At 46.4% G+C, this 17,084-nt stretch overlaps 1 protein-coding gene across 1 annotated transcript; it reads right to left on the minus strand.

Moving 5' to 3' along the window:
* Positions 1 to 1,982: 1,982 nt before the first annotated feature.
* On the minus strand, positions 1,983 to 12,113 carry LOC114763558 (hormonally up-regulated neu tumor-associated kinase homolog A). The gene is made up of 10 exons (XM_028953316.1): positions 11,859 to 12,113; positions 10,629 to 10,921; positions 7,817 to 7,872; positions 6,967 to 7,105; positions 5,836 to 5,963; positions 4,600 to 4,735; positions 4,334 to 4,511; positions 3,616 to 3,699; positions 3,332 to 3,539; positions 1,983 to 3,079 (listed from the first exon to the last, which is right to left on the minus strand). Exons 1-10 carry the CDS (start codon positions 12,111 to 12,113, stop codon positions 2,310 to 2,312), a joined length of 2,247 nt encoding a protein of 748 aa, XP_028809149.1. The 3' UTR covers positions 1,983 to 2,309.
* Between the last annotated feature and the right edge of the window lie 4,971 nt (positions 12,114 to 17,084).

Genomic DNA, 17,084 nt, shown 5'->3' on the forward strand with positions numbered 1-17,084 from the left:
TCAACTGCAATATCATCTACAGTCTAATTTCGCAACCGGGGTTATTCTGTAATAAATCAATCTTTTTATTTTATGATGCATGAAACCAGGCAGGGACGATGTTTTTACTGAAAAGGGGGTTTTTTTGGAGCGTGAATGAAAGGTCTCCTGACCCCCTTTTGATTTTATATTGGTCTTAGTGGTCCCTAATAATGCATCTGAAGTCTATTTGAAATTCAGCACTGGGTGCAGAATTACAGCCACTTTGATCCATTCCACAACGAGAGGCGAGGAGCAGAGCGGCCTGTAGAAGTTGAGGGGGCATTCGAGGGAGTGACATCATCAACACCATTCACGAACCACAGTGTTTGGCACAGACAGGACGTTGTATCGCTGTTTTCCAGGATAAAAAAATGTCCCGATCCGACCGTATGAGCTGCCGCTCTCTGAACGGCGGGGAGAAATGACCAAAGCACTCTTTACATCTATCGGCCTTTCTAGACACTGCAGGACCATAGACAGACTTGGGGAACTCGTATTAATGTTGAATAACCCCACAAAGTGACATTTACATGTCAGGGGACCTTTAAGAAAGATTCTGTTAACTCAAGATGAGTTTTCTCATCATCCCATTATGTTTTGTGCTTCACTGTAATATATTTTTGTTCTAATGCAAAAGCACACATTCACCGACCATGTGCACCTGTTACATTGCTTGTAAACAGAAATAGCTGATCAGCCAATCACATGGCAGCAACTCACTGCACGTCAGAATGGGGAAGAAAGCGGGTTTAAGTGACTTTGAACATGGCAGGCTTGTTGGTGCCAGATTGGCTGGCCTGAGTATTAAAGAACCCGCTGACCTACTGGGGTTTTCACGCAAAAACTGTAAGGATCATAGGGTTAATGGAGAATGGAGCGAAAAAAGAGAAAACGTGTAGGTTGATGTGGATGAGAATAGGCAAAGTGATGGACGTCAGCAGCAGAAAACCAGTTGCCAGTCCTGTCAATCAGATGCTACATGGTCTACATGGAAACGTACAGTCCCGTAAGCGAAGGGTTGCAGTTTAAAATGCCGGACCGTCAAGGTGCCAGTGAGGCTCCCTTGATCAAGGTACCGTCCCCAAACACTGCTGGGTGGTGCGTTAAATGCAGAGGACACATTTTGTTGTGTGCATCGTGGGCTGTGGTTCACTTTCACTGCAAACTTCTGACATTATCACTGGTAACTGCACCTCTGCCGGGTTCCTCCGCACACCGACCGGTCCAAATACAACAAACAGCAGATTATTAATAAGCTAAAATCGGGATCCTCAGCGGAGGAAGGAACCCCGGCGGCGCCGGCCGAACTCAATCTGTCCCCAGCACTCCTCACCCAACGCACCCAACACACACTCAATAATTCAGCGCTGGACAAGATTCCTCAACCTGCATAATTCAGCACCCGCAGCACCACGTGGGCGGGGCATGCGGGGGCGTGGCGTTTACCTGTGGTGCGCGTAAATGCTCATAAGGATTGTTGGAGTCAGTCAATCTGCATTTAATTCGTTCAAAATGCTGCGGCCAGATTACTAAAATTGTGTTTTAAAAAAACACAACAAGAGCGACACTGAGCTGCTCTGTACATTTTGGCATCAAGAATCTAAACTATGAAATCAAAAATGTATTTTTAACTGTTTTCAGCATTAATCTTCCAATATTTATGAGCCGTTCAGAATCGAATCCGTGAAATAACTTTACATGGACGTCGCATGGGCTGAGCCCATCGCACACTGTGAATTTACTGCATGCGGACAACAAACAAACAGGTAAATAAGTTTTATTTCTTCTCCCAAGTGCTGTAAAACGATTTTTCATATTTTTAAACGAACAAACTGCCAGAGCAGGAAATGCACGACGAGCCACGGAACGTGAGGCTTTTATTGCACCAATAAAACATAAAAGTAACAAAAATCTGTTTTATAAAATTTCTCGCCGTTCAGTGGTGACGAGCGGAGGTCCGGGAATCGCTTGGATTTTGCAACATGTAGGTGGGTGACAAGTGCTTGTAACAGGAATGTATTTGTGGGATAGAAACCTGCCCTTTGGCACGTGTGTGTGTGTGTGTGTGTGTGTGTGTATTTGTGTGTTTTTCAGTGACAGACCCCATTTCCACAGACAGGATCAGGGGTTCTGGTTCTGCTCAGAAATCTGTTTTGAAAGGAACCGCTGAATCCGAGTGCGGGTCTCGCTGCATGACGTGCCCGCTTGAAGTGTCCAGGAACCAACCTTTCAGCTTCTGAAATGCCCAGGACGATTCTGAAGCTGGTGTGGGACGGTCCCTCGCCATCTCATCGGAAGTCCATGCGCAGCAGCTGGTTGGTTTTGTCCGTTTTGCTGTGGAACGCCGTCCGCAGCATGGGGAGGTTCAGTTGTCCAGGTCGGCGCTGGGCCGAACCCTTCAGCTGCACGGCGTTCCTCTTCGCCCCGTTGCCCGTGGTCACCGCTGTCCCCGGCCCCGCCCCCAGGGCCCTCTTGTCTTTGCTGTGGCGGATGCTCTTGATGAGGAGGGCCTGCGGCCGCTGGCTGGGGAACGCCGGCGGCTTGGTGCCATTCACCAGGAAAGGTGAAGTCCCCTCCCCCGGAGCCCCTCCCCCAACTCGCGTCAGCCCCACCCAGGTCAGTTTCTTGGACGTGGTCTCTTTCAGAGTTCCAGCACGACGTAGTCGTGGCAGAGGGGAACCCTGGGTGCTGTTGCCTGACCCGGCTGTGGTTTCCATGTCGCTGAAGTGACGAGCAGGGGGCGTGGTCTTCTCCTTTATGGCCAATAGAACATCCTTGAACTGCTGCCCAGCCCTGCTGTCCAGATGCTCTCTGGGCGACGTCATCGCACCCCTTTCCATGTAGAAGGTCTGAAGTTTTTCGAGTTTTTCGTGAGGCGGAGTCTCCACTGCAGGGGTGTGGTCAGTGCGGGATGGGTGGAGCTCATGAGGGCGTGGTGGCTTGATTGACAGTAGTGAGTGATCCTTTGTTGTTTCCACAGTGATGGATGTTTCACAGGGGGTGGAGTCACAGAGCTTTGAGCCGGAACCTTCTCTACACGAGCACTTTGGTGGGGAGACTGTGACACAGACACATACACACATGCGCACACACAAACACACACAAAATATATCAGTTTCTGCCACCATAAGAAAAAAGGTTTGAAGGTCAGGACACGCCCACTCTGACCCTTCATCAATGGTCAGTATTTGCTGTCTGGATTTGTTTGGATGGTGGACACTGGTCCACTCCACACACCCTCGTCACACACTGCCCACTGATGAACACAGGTGTGGTCACCTTATTAAAGGTTAATGGTAACAAATGGAACCTTCTGGAAAAAGCGTGTCTCTGGTTTCCAGGCTGATTCCGATCTCCTCGTCCGTGATTCCGTCCGCAGACGGATGTGATGGGGACGCTGATGCACTCGGCTGCATCTCCCTCACTGCCTTCCTGCTGCTTTGAGAAACCCTGTCCTCTGATTGGTTCCGCTGGGTCTTTCCGGACTGTCTGGTGCTCCTGTCGTTGCCTGCCTCCTTCTAAATAAAATTTGACCGGACGATGATCAGTTGAACTCCAATTTGGAATTTTATTGAACGCCTGGAATTTGTTTACCTGTTGGTGGTTCTTCATTGAGCTGCTAGTCTTCTCTCTCCAGACAAGCCTGTTGGCCACGCCCCATTCGCCACTCTCACCTTTCTGCTGCGACAGCAGAATTAAATGTTTTTGAACATTACACAAAATTATACCAATGTTAATATTGACAAATTAATATAAGGACCACTGGGTAAATCTTAGCATCAAGAAACAAATGAATAAATGGAACAATGATTACATTGATTATTCTGATTTAGATGTATTGGTAAATGTGGTGTTTGTGTTGGGTTGCCCTATTCAACTACAAGGCAAGTAATACCACCCCTAATCATATTGTCGATATTATTATTATTATTATTATAAAAAAATAATAATATAAAAATAATATTAATAATAATAATACATTTTATTTCAGGGTGACTTTCTAACAAGATGTCACCTTACAGAATAAAAGTATATATAAAAATAAGCATTACTATAGTCTGGATGGAGGAAGAGCCTGAGCTGATGAAAAGATGTGCCATTGAGTCTCAGAGCTCATTTCTGAAGTTCTATCATGGTCTGTCACCTCTAAATAACCCATTATATGTGGTCCATGTACAAACCCCGTTTATTAGGGTCTGGCCTTCCAACTTGATGATTGCTGCAGTTGCTGAAATAGAAGTAAACCTGCCAAAATCTGGAGGTTTCTCAAAAATCTTAGGTGTGTGCGTGTGTGTGTGTTTTGTGTGAGTACCCTCATTCCTTTGGTTCCTTTCTGGTGACTCCGGAGCTTCTTCAGCAGAAGGTGGTACGTTGCCATGGCGGCAGAAGGTTTGTTGTTGATGACTGCGTGGATGGCGTCAGAGACAGCGAATCCCAGCAACTCGGCCATGTCGTTCAGAACGGAGGAGTTGAGCTCCTCGGGCCTCAGCCTGCAGGACGAGAGGCGGGTCAGGCTTTGGCCACGCCCACCCCTGCCAAATCCCAGCCTGAGTGGACGTGCGTTTTTGCGATTCGTACCTGTTTTTATAGGAGAGGGCGCTGAGCGGTTTCTTGGCGTAGCCCTCGTTCAGCCATTTATCCTCCATGGCCTCCTTCACACTCGGCCTCTTCGCCGGATCGGCCTCCAGCAGAGAGAGAACAAACTGGACCGCACCTGGACACCCGAGACAGAGAGACGCGAAGGTCCTTCGCTTTGGCATTGTTGTGTTGTACCCCAGACCTTCTACCGACTCTCCCGCACAAACACACCAAGCAGTCAAGAGACACTGATACGGTCCGTCTGGCGTCTCTGGACAGGCGAGGAAACCCGAGTTTGTGGCCAGTGAGCTGGAGTGTTGAGATATGAGTCCCCTGGAGATGTTACCCTCTTACAGCCATCGGCCACAACATTAATAACAACTGTTGACAGCTGTAGGCGAAAAACCCAGAACGTTATATCTTCACGTGGTGGATGCAGGTCAGCAGGGTCACTCTGACCCGTCAAAACAGGTGGCTGAGTTTCCGACCATCTCAATTCTTCCTGCTCCAACACGCCGTCTTCATGGCCTGGCTGCTGGTTTCTGTCCCCCTCATCAACTCTGTACCCAGATCCTCAATTCACCCATCAGTAATCCATAAATACATAAACGCTCGATCAAACGGCGATTGATTATTGACGCTGTTCGTCCATCAGAACTTAACGTCGTTAATGTCAGGCTGAAACAGCGATCCGCTACGTAATGCGGGATCGAGTGAAGGCGCCTCCGTCTGTGCCAGCTGAGAGGTCAGCCCGGGGCACCTTGGCACGCGGCGCGCTCTTTAGTGTCAGGTTGGCTCACGGGGAGCGGCGGACACATTTACGCATTCGCTACTCGAGCAGAGGCCACGGGGGCTGGATCCTGTGCAGCCGCGGTGAAAGTGACCACACACACACACACACTCACACACACAGAAAACACACGGTGCACATACACTCCTGTACAGTACAGGAAGTGTGTTTCTTAGTAAAGAAAAAAACGGACGGATATTAAACGTGTGACACAATATACTCGTGAACTCGTGCTGTGCACATAATTCTGTTGTAAAAATGCTAAATAAAAGCTCTTCCCCAAAATGGTAAAATGTTCTACAGGCCTTCTACAGTCCATACTGAGCTGGACAAAGGAACACTTGACAGAGATGTTTGATGTTACATGAGAAGACCTTACAGGCCCCACCCACTGCATTCTTATTGCATATTTTAACCCTTTAAAAATGCCTCTGTGTGTGTGTTACCTTTACTGATGTCAGACGGAATAGCGCTCATCTCTCCATTCACCATCTTCTGGTGCAGCTGCTTGATGTTGAAAGGCTCAACAGTGAAAGGCAGCGTTCCAGTCAGCATGGCGAACGTGCTGACCCCCCTAAACACACAGGCACACACATATCTGTGTTTCTGCATCTTAAGCATGTTGTTTGTCTTCCTTGACTGTACTCAGCACATGCTCATGCATACTAACCACACATACTTAGGCTGACCACAAGTACTCACGTTGACCATGCATACTCAACTGTTCAACACAGGCAATCCTACTGACCATGCTCAATACTCAGGTACATACCAACACATACACACATTCAAATTCAAATAAACATTAGTGAAAGTGAAGTGATTGTCACATGTGATACACAGCAGCACAGCACACGGTGAAATTTGTCCTCTGCATTTAACCCATCACCCTGAGTGAGCAGTGGGCAGCCATTACAGGTGATGTGTGGGGAAGGTGCTTTGCTCAGTGGCACCTCAGTGGCACCTTGGCGGATCGGGATTCGAACTGGCAACCTTCTGATTACGGGGGGCCGCTTCCTTAATCGCTAGGCCACCGTCATACATGGTATGAGATGCAGTGAAATGCTTTGGCGACTGCTACATACCACAGTATTGCAAATATTGCAAGTATACAATGATTACCAATATGCAAATATCGCAAATAACATAAAACATAAAATATGTGTAACAGCAAGGTATAAAGTGAAAAAGTGAAAACAATTGTGCAAGAGTAAAAAAAAAAAAAAAAAAAGAGTAAAGAGTTTGTGCAAAAATTCTGGTGGGGATGGAGTCCAGAGTTGTTGAAAGTGGAAGTGAAAGTGCTGCAGTGTATTGGAGTTCTTGTGTGACTATGAATATTCACGTTGACCATGCATGCTCAACTGTTCAACACAGGTGATCCTACTGACCATGCATACTCACCACACACACCTACACTGATGATGTATACTCATACCGACCAATCAAAACACGTACACGTGCTGCGCACACTCACTCGCTAATGATTGCACCAGGCATGCACGCAAAATACGGTCCCACTGACTGCGTGTACCGACCATATAATCACACTGACCACCATACTGACCCCACATACTCACACTGACCACACGTCCACCTTTGGGCCGTACTTCTTGTGAGCGAGGAGCTCTGGAGCAGCGTAGGCGGGGCTGCCGCACTGTGTGTTGAGCAAGTCCAGAGCAAGAGCGTCTGTCTTCAGGGTATTACTGAGGCCGAAGTCTTTAATACACACACACACACACACACCAGGCCAATACTTATATCACATACTCACACATATTAATAAAGTCTATTTGTAGCACACACACACTGCCAGTGGGAGAGGAGCCACTGATTGTGTGTGTGTGTGTGTGTGTGTGTATGTGCTTTTAATGTAAAAGCTCATTAAATAAAAAGACATAAATCACACACGCCACCACTCATGCTGTTCACCCGTAACAGGCACCCTGTTCTGAGCCTGAACTCTGGTTATGGTCTCTGCTGCACTAATGTTGTAATCTGGGCTGAACTGAGTATGTGGGTTTTTAATAGATCTATTACAGCCACGCTGCACTCTTTAACCCGTCAGGTCACTTCACAGCGCAGAGACCACGTGACCCAACACCATGGACTTACTATACACACACACTTATAACTCAACACACACCAAATATGTTGCACATACCATACTTACCACCCCACAATCTTCTACCTTACCACATATATTCCTTTATATATCATAGCATAATATAACACGTTCGCTGAAATCTATCCAAATCATAATATACATAACATGAGACCCTCATAACATAAAATTCCATATCACAAATATATAAAAACATTGTACAGTACTATACCATGCATTTTAACATACAGAACCCACTATACAGTGTCACATATACCCTTCTAAATACTAAATACACACACATACACATAAACGCTTGCACTCACCCACAATCTTGATGTTGTTGTGCTCATCCAAGAGGAAGTTTTCAATCTTCAGGTCTCTAGAAGGAGAAGAAGAGGTTAAACTCTGCACAAACCCTCGCTGTTTCTGCCTCCGTGTGTGTGTGTTTGACTCTGCAACCACACTCCATGACTGATTTGATCAGCCTTCCAAGTCTCAAAATGTCTGGAAAATTTCCCTCATGCTTTAATCAAAACCAGGGTTTTGCTAAATTGAGACTCTTGTAAGGACCTGCTTTCCTGTCTGTCTGTCTGTCTGTCTGCCTGTCTCTCTCATACTGCCTGTCTCTCTGACCCTCGGCCACACGTGCTGTGCTCTCATAAATTCCTCACATCAAAATGAAAATGTTAAAAAAGGCCCATAAAGGAGCCAGCCCTCCCTGAGGTTTCTCTCCCATTTTCCATTTTCACAGACATGGCTTTTGGCCACGCCCCCGGCAGCCCATCATGGCAGCGCTCCGGTCTGGGCCTGCAGAACGAGTTTCAGATGAAAAGAATTGGAACTGTTTAGCAGAACTGCCGCTGATGAGGGGAAAATGACCGGAGCCTTTCGGCTCTTATTGGAAACCCAGCGTTGGTCTGGATCGCTCAGACCACATGGAGCAGCACTTGGAGGGCCACCATGGGTACAGTTTTATACCATCTGGCCCAAGTAGAAAAGTCAGAGTAGGTTACGACTTCCTCCTCGGATTAAAAGGTCTCATTAGAGAAAACTGATGGGGATATCATTTAAAATCTAATCAACGTAAAATCTAATGTCACGGAGTCGCCTCGCCATCCATCGGTCGTCTCTGAGGTCTCATCAGGAGAAGGTGCGGCTGGTCGAGTTTCATCTATCATTAACCCGAGGAGCACAGTTTCCACAACGACCCGCTATCATATCTAAAACAGTCAAGGAAGCGTGCCTGTGTGCGCCTGTGTGTGTGTGTTAGAGGTTCATCTGACTCATGTGTAAATGTGTGTGTTTTTGTGTACAGATGCATAAGTGTGTATATGTATGCATTTTCTAATATTATCGGAAACACTGCAGCACAGCACACGGTGACACAACAACATGTGTCCTCTGCTTTTAACCATCATCCTTGGTGAGCAGCGGGCAGCCATGACAGGCACTGTGGCATCTCAGTGGCACCTTGGTGGACCTTCTGATCACGGGGCCGCTTCCTTAACCGCTAGGCCAGCACTGCCCCCAAACTGAATTGACCTTAACATCTAAAGGCTCCAGTGAGGATCGAACTCACGACCCCCGGTTTACAAGACCCCTGGTGTACAATTGTCACTAAATGAATATTTTCACACAATTAGCAAATCTCTACGTCAAGGAGCAAAACACATCTGCAGATCTGCACAACATTGCACAAAATGCCAGCTTCACCTTTTTTGCAAGATTTCCACGACTACACACACTTAAACACCTTACACACCTTACGCCCTCATTAAAATGAAGCACTGGCTTCCCCATGACCACACATATGAACAAACTGGATTATCACCTCCACCCATTGTGGAAACACACACGTGCTTATTTGAAGACACAGCAATCGGGTGCACTATATAAGGACTACAGGCGGGTCCACCCGTCTTTTATCACAATGGAAAGACAAGTGCAAATGAGAGGAGGAGGAGGAAGAGTCCCAGGTAGACAAAGAGGTGGTGAGGGACCTGAGGAGGAGATAGCACCTGAAATACATAGAAGAAGAAGAGGACAACCTCAAGAGAACATGTGATGTGATGTGATTGTGATTCATGCATGTGAGTGTGTCTGAACTGTAATGTTGTATGTGCATTCATGGTTTGCTGTGCATAAGATTCTTGCATGACATGCGTGTGTGTGTGTGTGTGTGTGTGTGTGTGTGTGTAAATCACTCTGCCGATTCACTGTGGGACTCAATTAGTAGGGAAGTCTGTGAATGATGTGTTAACCGGTGTAGGGCGTTGTGATGAGGTCATCACCACGGTAATGACATTCCCACCCTACCAACCAGAGCCAGGACACACACACACACACAAATCCAGATCCCTTAGTTGGCCCATTGCAGTCACTCACAGGCAGTTAAACAGCTTAGCATTCAGCCATTACCCGTGACTGCCTCTCTCTCTCTGTCTCTCTCTCTACACACACACACACACACTGCTATAAAATGTTTAGAATTATAGTATGTCTTGCATGTAGGTGTTTGTGTGTTTATTGCATTGGATTCTTCCATCCAGTATGTGTTATAAGTATTGGGAGTAGGGTGGTAGTAGGCTAGAGGGTAAAACACTTGCCTATGAACCAGAAGACCCCAGTTCAAATCCCACCTACTACCCACTTGTGTCCCTGAGCAAGACACTTAACCCTAAGTTGCTCCAGGAGGACTGTCACTGTAACTCCTGATTGTATGTCGCTCTGGATAAGGGCGTTGGACAAATGCTGTAAATGTAAATGTATTGGCCTGGCGTGTGTGTGTGTGTGTATTAAATGCTTCCAAATGGCTCCATCTTAGTCTCCATAAACACCACAGATTAGTGACGTCCAAACTTTTGACTGGAAGTGTCTGTGTAGTAAGTACGTGAGTGTAAGTATTTAGTTGTGTGTATTTTAAATGTGTGTGTTTGTGTACTCATTGCCTTCTCCTGCAGGCAGGATCTGTGTGTTTGTGTGTATAGTGTATATTTGTGTGCATCTGTTTATATGTGTATATTTTGTGTGTGTTTGTGTGTGTGTGTGTGTATACACCTTATGTGTGTATTTATTGTTCATGTTGGTGTGTATATTGTATGTTAAGGTGTGTGTGTTTGTGTGTATATTGTGTACCTGTGCACTATCCCGTGCCGGTGCAGGTGTTCTACGGCAGACAGGATCTGGCGTGTGAACCTCCTGACCTCCCTCTCGTCCAGCCGCTTGCGGTCGCAGATCCGCTCCATCAGGTCCCCACCAGCACAGAGTTCCACCACCAGGTAGAAGCTGTTCTCTGTCTCCAGCGTCTCCAGCAGCAGGACCACGTTGGGGTGACGGATCATCTGATGGATCCGCGCCTCCCGCTTCATGTTCTTCAGAACGTACGAGTCCTGGCGTGCCTTCTTCTTATCGATCACCTTTATGGCAACCTGAAACACACACACACACACACGCACACATACAAACGTGGTGTGTATATCTGTGCCTCTCATCACTGACCCCCCGCTGACTTCGTTAACTCACTGGTCCAGACCCCCACTGAGGGAGAAGCTTCACTGTGACATCAACATGACGACCAGAGTAAACAGAGGGAAAAGAAGGACCTACTGACCCATGAATCAACTGGACACCTGAGTGACCACATACACACACACACACACACACACAGAGACCTTGACATCTGCCCTGTGTAATCCTATAGAGGCAGTAAACACATTGTGTGTAGAGGTCTGTACACCTGAACACACACACACGGACACACATAGACACACACATGCCACACTCAAGGTTGCTGTTGTGCAAGTGTGTAACCCGAGAGACACGACACATGAAAAATGGATGTCACACACTCGGCGAGATGAATGACACAGCTGTGTGATACGCCTTATCTGATTCATAGGCATATAATCGCACGTATGCGTGTGTCACAAAGCAGGTCCTCAAACGGTTGATTGAGTGTGTCGGTGTGTAACTGCATGCATCGATATGACTCTGTGCATTTGTGTGTGTGTGTTTGTTTGTTTGTGTAACGTTTAATGACTGTTTCCCTGTCCTTTAGGAGCTTGTGTGTCGCCATGTCACTTTATATCCCTTAGAGTACTTGTCTGCATGTCTAATGTATACACTCAGCATCGCCGTGTGTGTGTGTGCTTGTGTGCGTGTGACTGTAGACCCACAAAGCCAACATTACACGACTAAAGAAAAAACATAAGTGTTTATTGTGTGTTTGTATTTATGAATGTTAACAACATTGGAATCTTTTATGATTTCTAAACTGAGTTTTTAAAGGGCCAGTCTGATCAGAACCAGTGAGGACCAGTTCTGCAGTAAACATCTTCACACTGGTCCCAGATCTGTTGGTCTCACCTTCTCTCCGGTGCTCAGGTGTAGACCCTCCATCACCTTGGCGAAGGACCCCTTGTTGATCATCCGGCCCACCAGGTAGCTGCCCACGCGCTTGGTATGGGGAAAGTTCCTCAGCAGCTCGCGAGACGCCTTGCCCAGGGCAAAGACTCCGCCCCGCTCGCGGTCCCGCTCCGCCACATCCCAGCCGGCCTGCCCGAGCTCCAGCTCCCCTGCGTCCACCACCGCCTCCAGAGCCGCCTTCACTGCCGCGGGCATGGCGCTGAAGACGCGGGTGAGCAGCGGCACCCGGACACCCGGCCTGGCAGCAGGGGGATGAGGAGAAGAAGGAGGAGAGGAAGGTTCCACATGTGCCTGTCCTTCCGTCTGTCCGTCTTTTGGCTGAACTGTGAACTAAAGAATCCTCGTCTGATGGCTGGACGCTCTCGCCCTGTCTCTGTGTGTGTGTGTGTGTGTGGCTCTGGTGGATAATTAACCGTATCTGGTCTCAGGTTTATGCTGTGAGTCTCCCGTGGGCCGAGGACACCCAACACCACACACACACATACACACACACACACACACACACACACACACACAGACAGCATCGGGATGGCCACTCACCTCCCTTTCCCCTCTCACCGGCGTCTCTCCTCTAACCTCCGACCCGTTCGCTCGTCTCCCTTGCCAGGAGCCCGAAGGTGACCCCACATCTCACTTTTAAACAGCGCTGAGGATTCAGCATGACATCCGGATCCATCTGGGACCTGAGAACAGTTGCAGTATGAATTTGGAAGTAAAAGATCAGAATTTTAATACAGACATATGTACACATGTTTATTATATCAGCCTAATATTGAGTAAAACCCCCTAATAATCCACAAAATTCCAGTCTGAAACTGTTAAGGTGCAGAATATGACACCCGGTACCCAGTCATTCAGATGATGTAAAAAAAGTGGGATTCCTCAGACCAGGTCACCTTCTTACATTTACAGCATTTATCAGACGCCCTTATCCAGAGCAACTTACAATCAGAAGTTACAGGGACAGTCCCCCCCTGGAGACACTTAGGATTAAGTGTCTTGCTCAGGGACACAATGGTGGTAAGTGGGATTTGAACCTGGGACTTCTGGTTCATAGGAACTACTACCACCCACACTGACTTGTGGTCCAGTTGCACACTATAGCAGGTTTTATAGCAAGTAGAGTGGTAGTAAGTGTTACCTTGTGGGTAACACACTCACGTATGACCGGAAGACCCAGGTTCAAATCCCACTTACTTCCATTGCGTCCCTGAGCAAGACACGTATCCCTAAGTTGCTCCAGGGGGACACTGTCCCTGTAACTACTGATTGTAAGTTGCTCTGGATAAGGGCGTCTGATAAATGCTGTAAATGTAAATGTTTTGGTGGTGGACAGGTCAGCATGGGCACCATGACCAGTTAAGGAAGTGACCCCGTAATCAGAAGGTTGCTGGTTCGAATCCCGATCTGCCAAGGTGCCACTGAGGTGCCACTGAGCAAAAGCACCGTCCCCACACATGCTCCCCAGGTGCCTGTCCTGGCTGCCCACTGCTTACTCAGGGCGATGAGTTAAATGCAGAGGACAAATTTCACTGTGTGCACCGTGTGCTGTGCTGCTGTGTATCACAATCACTTCACATTCTGTGCTTATGTTTTTGTCACGGGTGGGCTGGACATGGCATGAAGGAGGACGCATTCGCACAATTTCACACGACAGGGGTTTAATACAAACTTCACGAGACAAGGGAACATCTACACGCACAATGACCCGACGGCGAACAGACACGAACAGGATAGTTTTATACAATTATATAAATATACACCAGGTGAACACGACCAGGGAACATTACACAAGACTAACATGAACCTCCGGTCCGGACCCGAACCTCCGGTCAGTAACCCCTGCCAGTCCGGATCATGACAGTTTTGTCTGATCTGTGTATTCATATGTTTATATGTTTTAAAATTCTAACTTTTCAAATTCTAATTTACCTTGTTTTAAACAAACAAGATTCTAATGGGAGGGGCTTAACTATGTGTTTCTGCAGTGGGAGGAGCTTATTTCTTGATGGTCAGCACACTGGGCCTGTGTACGATAGTCTGCATGTATCAGCGGGATCAGGTTGCTATGGTGACTGATGGGCGGGGTTTAAATGGAGGTGGGGGGGGGTCTCATGTTCCACCGTTGAGCCATCAGCCCATTCAACCCTGAGTGGATGAAGACGAGCAACGAGGAAACTGAGCTTGGACAGTGCATACCGACACACACACACACACACACACACACACACACTCGCACACAAAGATGGCCTCATACATGCACATACTCACATAATGGGAGCACTTGGTCATGAATACAGGGAAGGGCCACAAAGTTTTGTTTACACAAACACACATGCCATTAGTGTAGATACTATATATGGATGCAATGTATCACCTATGAAGAGCAAATACAGACAGATGTCTGCATCTGTAGACTTTTGCATGTTGGAGACCATTCATTAGTTTATAGAGTTGGGAGAGACTGACACCCAGTTCTTCTAGAACAATTCTACATATCAACATCAACATTATTACCTCTTTCACTGTTTAATCAATATTTTTTCACATTTTTACAAATTTGTTATGCCAAACAATTGCAGGGTTTCTGCTGGGATGATGACAAACCTTAAGTCAGTTTCAGTACGTGCCATATGGTGGCCTCACACCTGTGGGCGGAGTTTGCAAGAATAGGTTCATGAACTGACTGTGGACACATTTCGACTCAAGTAATAATAAATGCAGTTTGTGTGTTTGCTGATTCTAAATGCTGTCTTGATTTCATCAATAATAATCTATTTTACACATATTCCCACATACCACACACATATACCTATATCCTGTAGTCATTTTTAATAGCCAGAAAACTTGTTGTCTGTCTGTCTGTGTGTTAGAGAGAGAGAGAGAGAGAGAGAGAGAGAAAGAGAGAGAGAGAGGGAGGTGTGAACACACTGCTCTAATTCCCAGGATCAGAATTCTGAGCCTCTTACTTGGCAGTTGGAGCTGTTGGAGAGACACGTTCTGTTTCTAAAACACACACACACACACACACACACACACACACACACTGAGTGCAATGGACCAAGTGAGAAAGAGAGGTGTTGTGTGGTAAGTGAACAGGAAAAAGTAAAAGGCGTGAGTGAAACAAATCCTCTGGCAGTTACACTCTGGCAAGGCCCTGTGTGCGTGTTGGGTGTGTGTGTGTGTTTGTGTTTATATAATAGGAAGCTGCTTGCGTTTGGACTAAAAAATGCGCTTAACCCCGGCAGGTTTGGCTTAAAACCCTGCGGTAAAATTATTAGAGAGGTTAAAAACCCTCAGGATACGCCTGTAGGCAACAGTTCAGGCCACTGACTAACACACACACACACACACACACACACACACACACACACACACACACACACCAACATTCTCACAACATTCCCATAGAATACCCTTTACCCCATTTTTTTCTGTTTCTTTAAGTTAAAGAGAAATTGTAATGACTGCAGTAATCATGTGGAATAAAATTTGAATAATGAATTCATAATGAATAGGCGTTGGAAGGACAGCATGTTAACCGCTTCAGCGCCACCTGCTGGACACCCATGTGTTTCAAAATGCCTCAATCTCGTCCACAGAACACTAAACTAAATGTCAGGCTTTTCTCAAAATCCCTTTTTACATATGTTGAATTTATATTATATTATATCTGTGCTGAATTCAATGGAAGAATTAAAATGTAAACATATTATGAATAAAGCTTACCCACTCTCTAAAGCTTACCCACTTAAAAATGGTAATATAGTTACTTACACTTTTATTTACAAGCATACTTAATGTATAATGTACTAGATATTCCAAAATGCAATATATTAACAAGTATTAATTAAGAACAATTAGGAACAATTAAGTAGAAATAAACTTTGTTTTACTTTATAAATTATTCAAATTATCTATTTATTTTGTTATTAGATTTGTAGTATAGTACGTCCTATGACAGTATTATTATAGTATTATTTTAAAACAAGTATTATTCTACAACAAACTTTTATGAAATGGTTAAGAAAAACCAATGCGACCATCAAAATATCTGTGATGCATCCAATAAACCAAAAAAAGTTCACATTTCCCATGAAATGTTCCTCATAAAGAATGCACACAATATATTTTTAAACACATTGTTCAGTGTATAAAAGTGCTGATCATTTTGAAATATTTTTTATGAGCCCACATCCCTGTTTTGGAAAATCATAAGGAAAGACGGGAAAAAAAGAAAAAGAAAAGAAACAGCAGAAACTCCAATCATTTCAAATTAACACATGAACGGCAGTAAAAATCCAACGCCACACATCCAGGCTGTTGCCGCTCCAAGTAATAACCCGGCGGGCGCACATAAACAGTATTTTAATAAAGAAGGTGTGAGTCTCGTTTTTCACGAGCAGAAAAGAGGCCTTTCTCTGCATCGGCCCTTCCTCCCACTGCCAGCTCGGCCCGATTCCCAGCTTTTCCCAGCCTTTCCGGAGCCCAGGGCTGACACAGGGCTGCACTAATCCCAAAGCATCCCGAAGAAGCCGCACCGACACGGAAAACGGCCTGTTTGTGTCACGTGGCATTTAGAGGCTTTCTGCTGTCAGCAGGCAGCTCCACAACGTACGGAACCAAGGAGGAATGGGGGCGAGAGCAAATAATGAAGTGCGTGTGTGCGTATACGTGTGTGTCCGGATGGATGGCCTGTAAGCCGAAGCTCTAATTGGCGCGGGGTTAACCAGCCGCCTTCCTCCCCCCCCCACAAACCTGGAGCCGGGTGATGACAGCAGTGAAGTGAAGCAGTTGTTTCCTGAGGGCTGCGGCCGGGGGTGAAACGCACACGCAGTCAAACGTCGACGTTATTAAACGCAAACTCTGTGCAGAGTGCCCGTGCGGGCAATGAATGTGTATGCAACGTCCACAATGTGCCGGACGGAGGTGAATCCATCACGATTGCTTTATGTGACTTAAAAGTCTGATTTCTGCAGAATTCAACTGTCAAATCCAAAGCCGATTTCCAACAAAGGCTACTCAAATGAGCATCAGCCTGCATCAGCAACCAAACTCAACACCGACCTTAACTCAGCCACACGATACAACTTCAGTGTTCAACGTCAACTGGCCAACCAACACCAACTTCAACCAACCTCAAAAGCCAAACGGAAGGAGAATCAG

Source organism: Denticeps clupeoides, chromosome 14, assembly GCF_900700375.1.
Source record: "Denticeps clupeoides chromosome 14, fDenClu1.1, whole genome shotgun sequence".
NCBI lineage: Eukaryota > Metazoa > Chordata > Actinopteri > Clupeiformes > Denticipitidae > Denticeps > Denticeps clupeoides.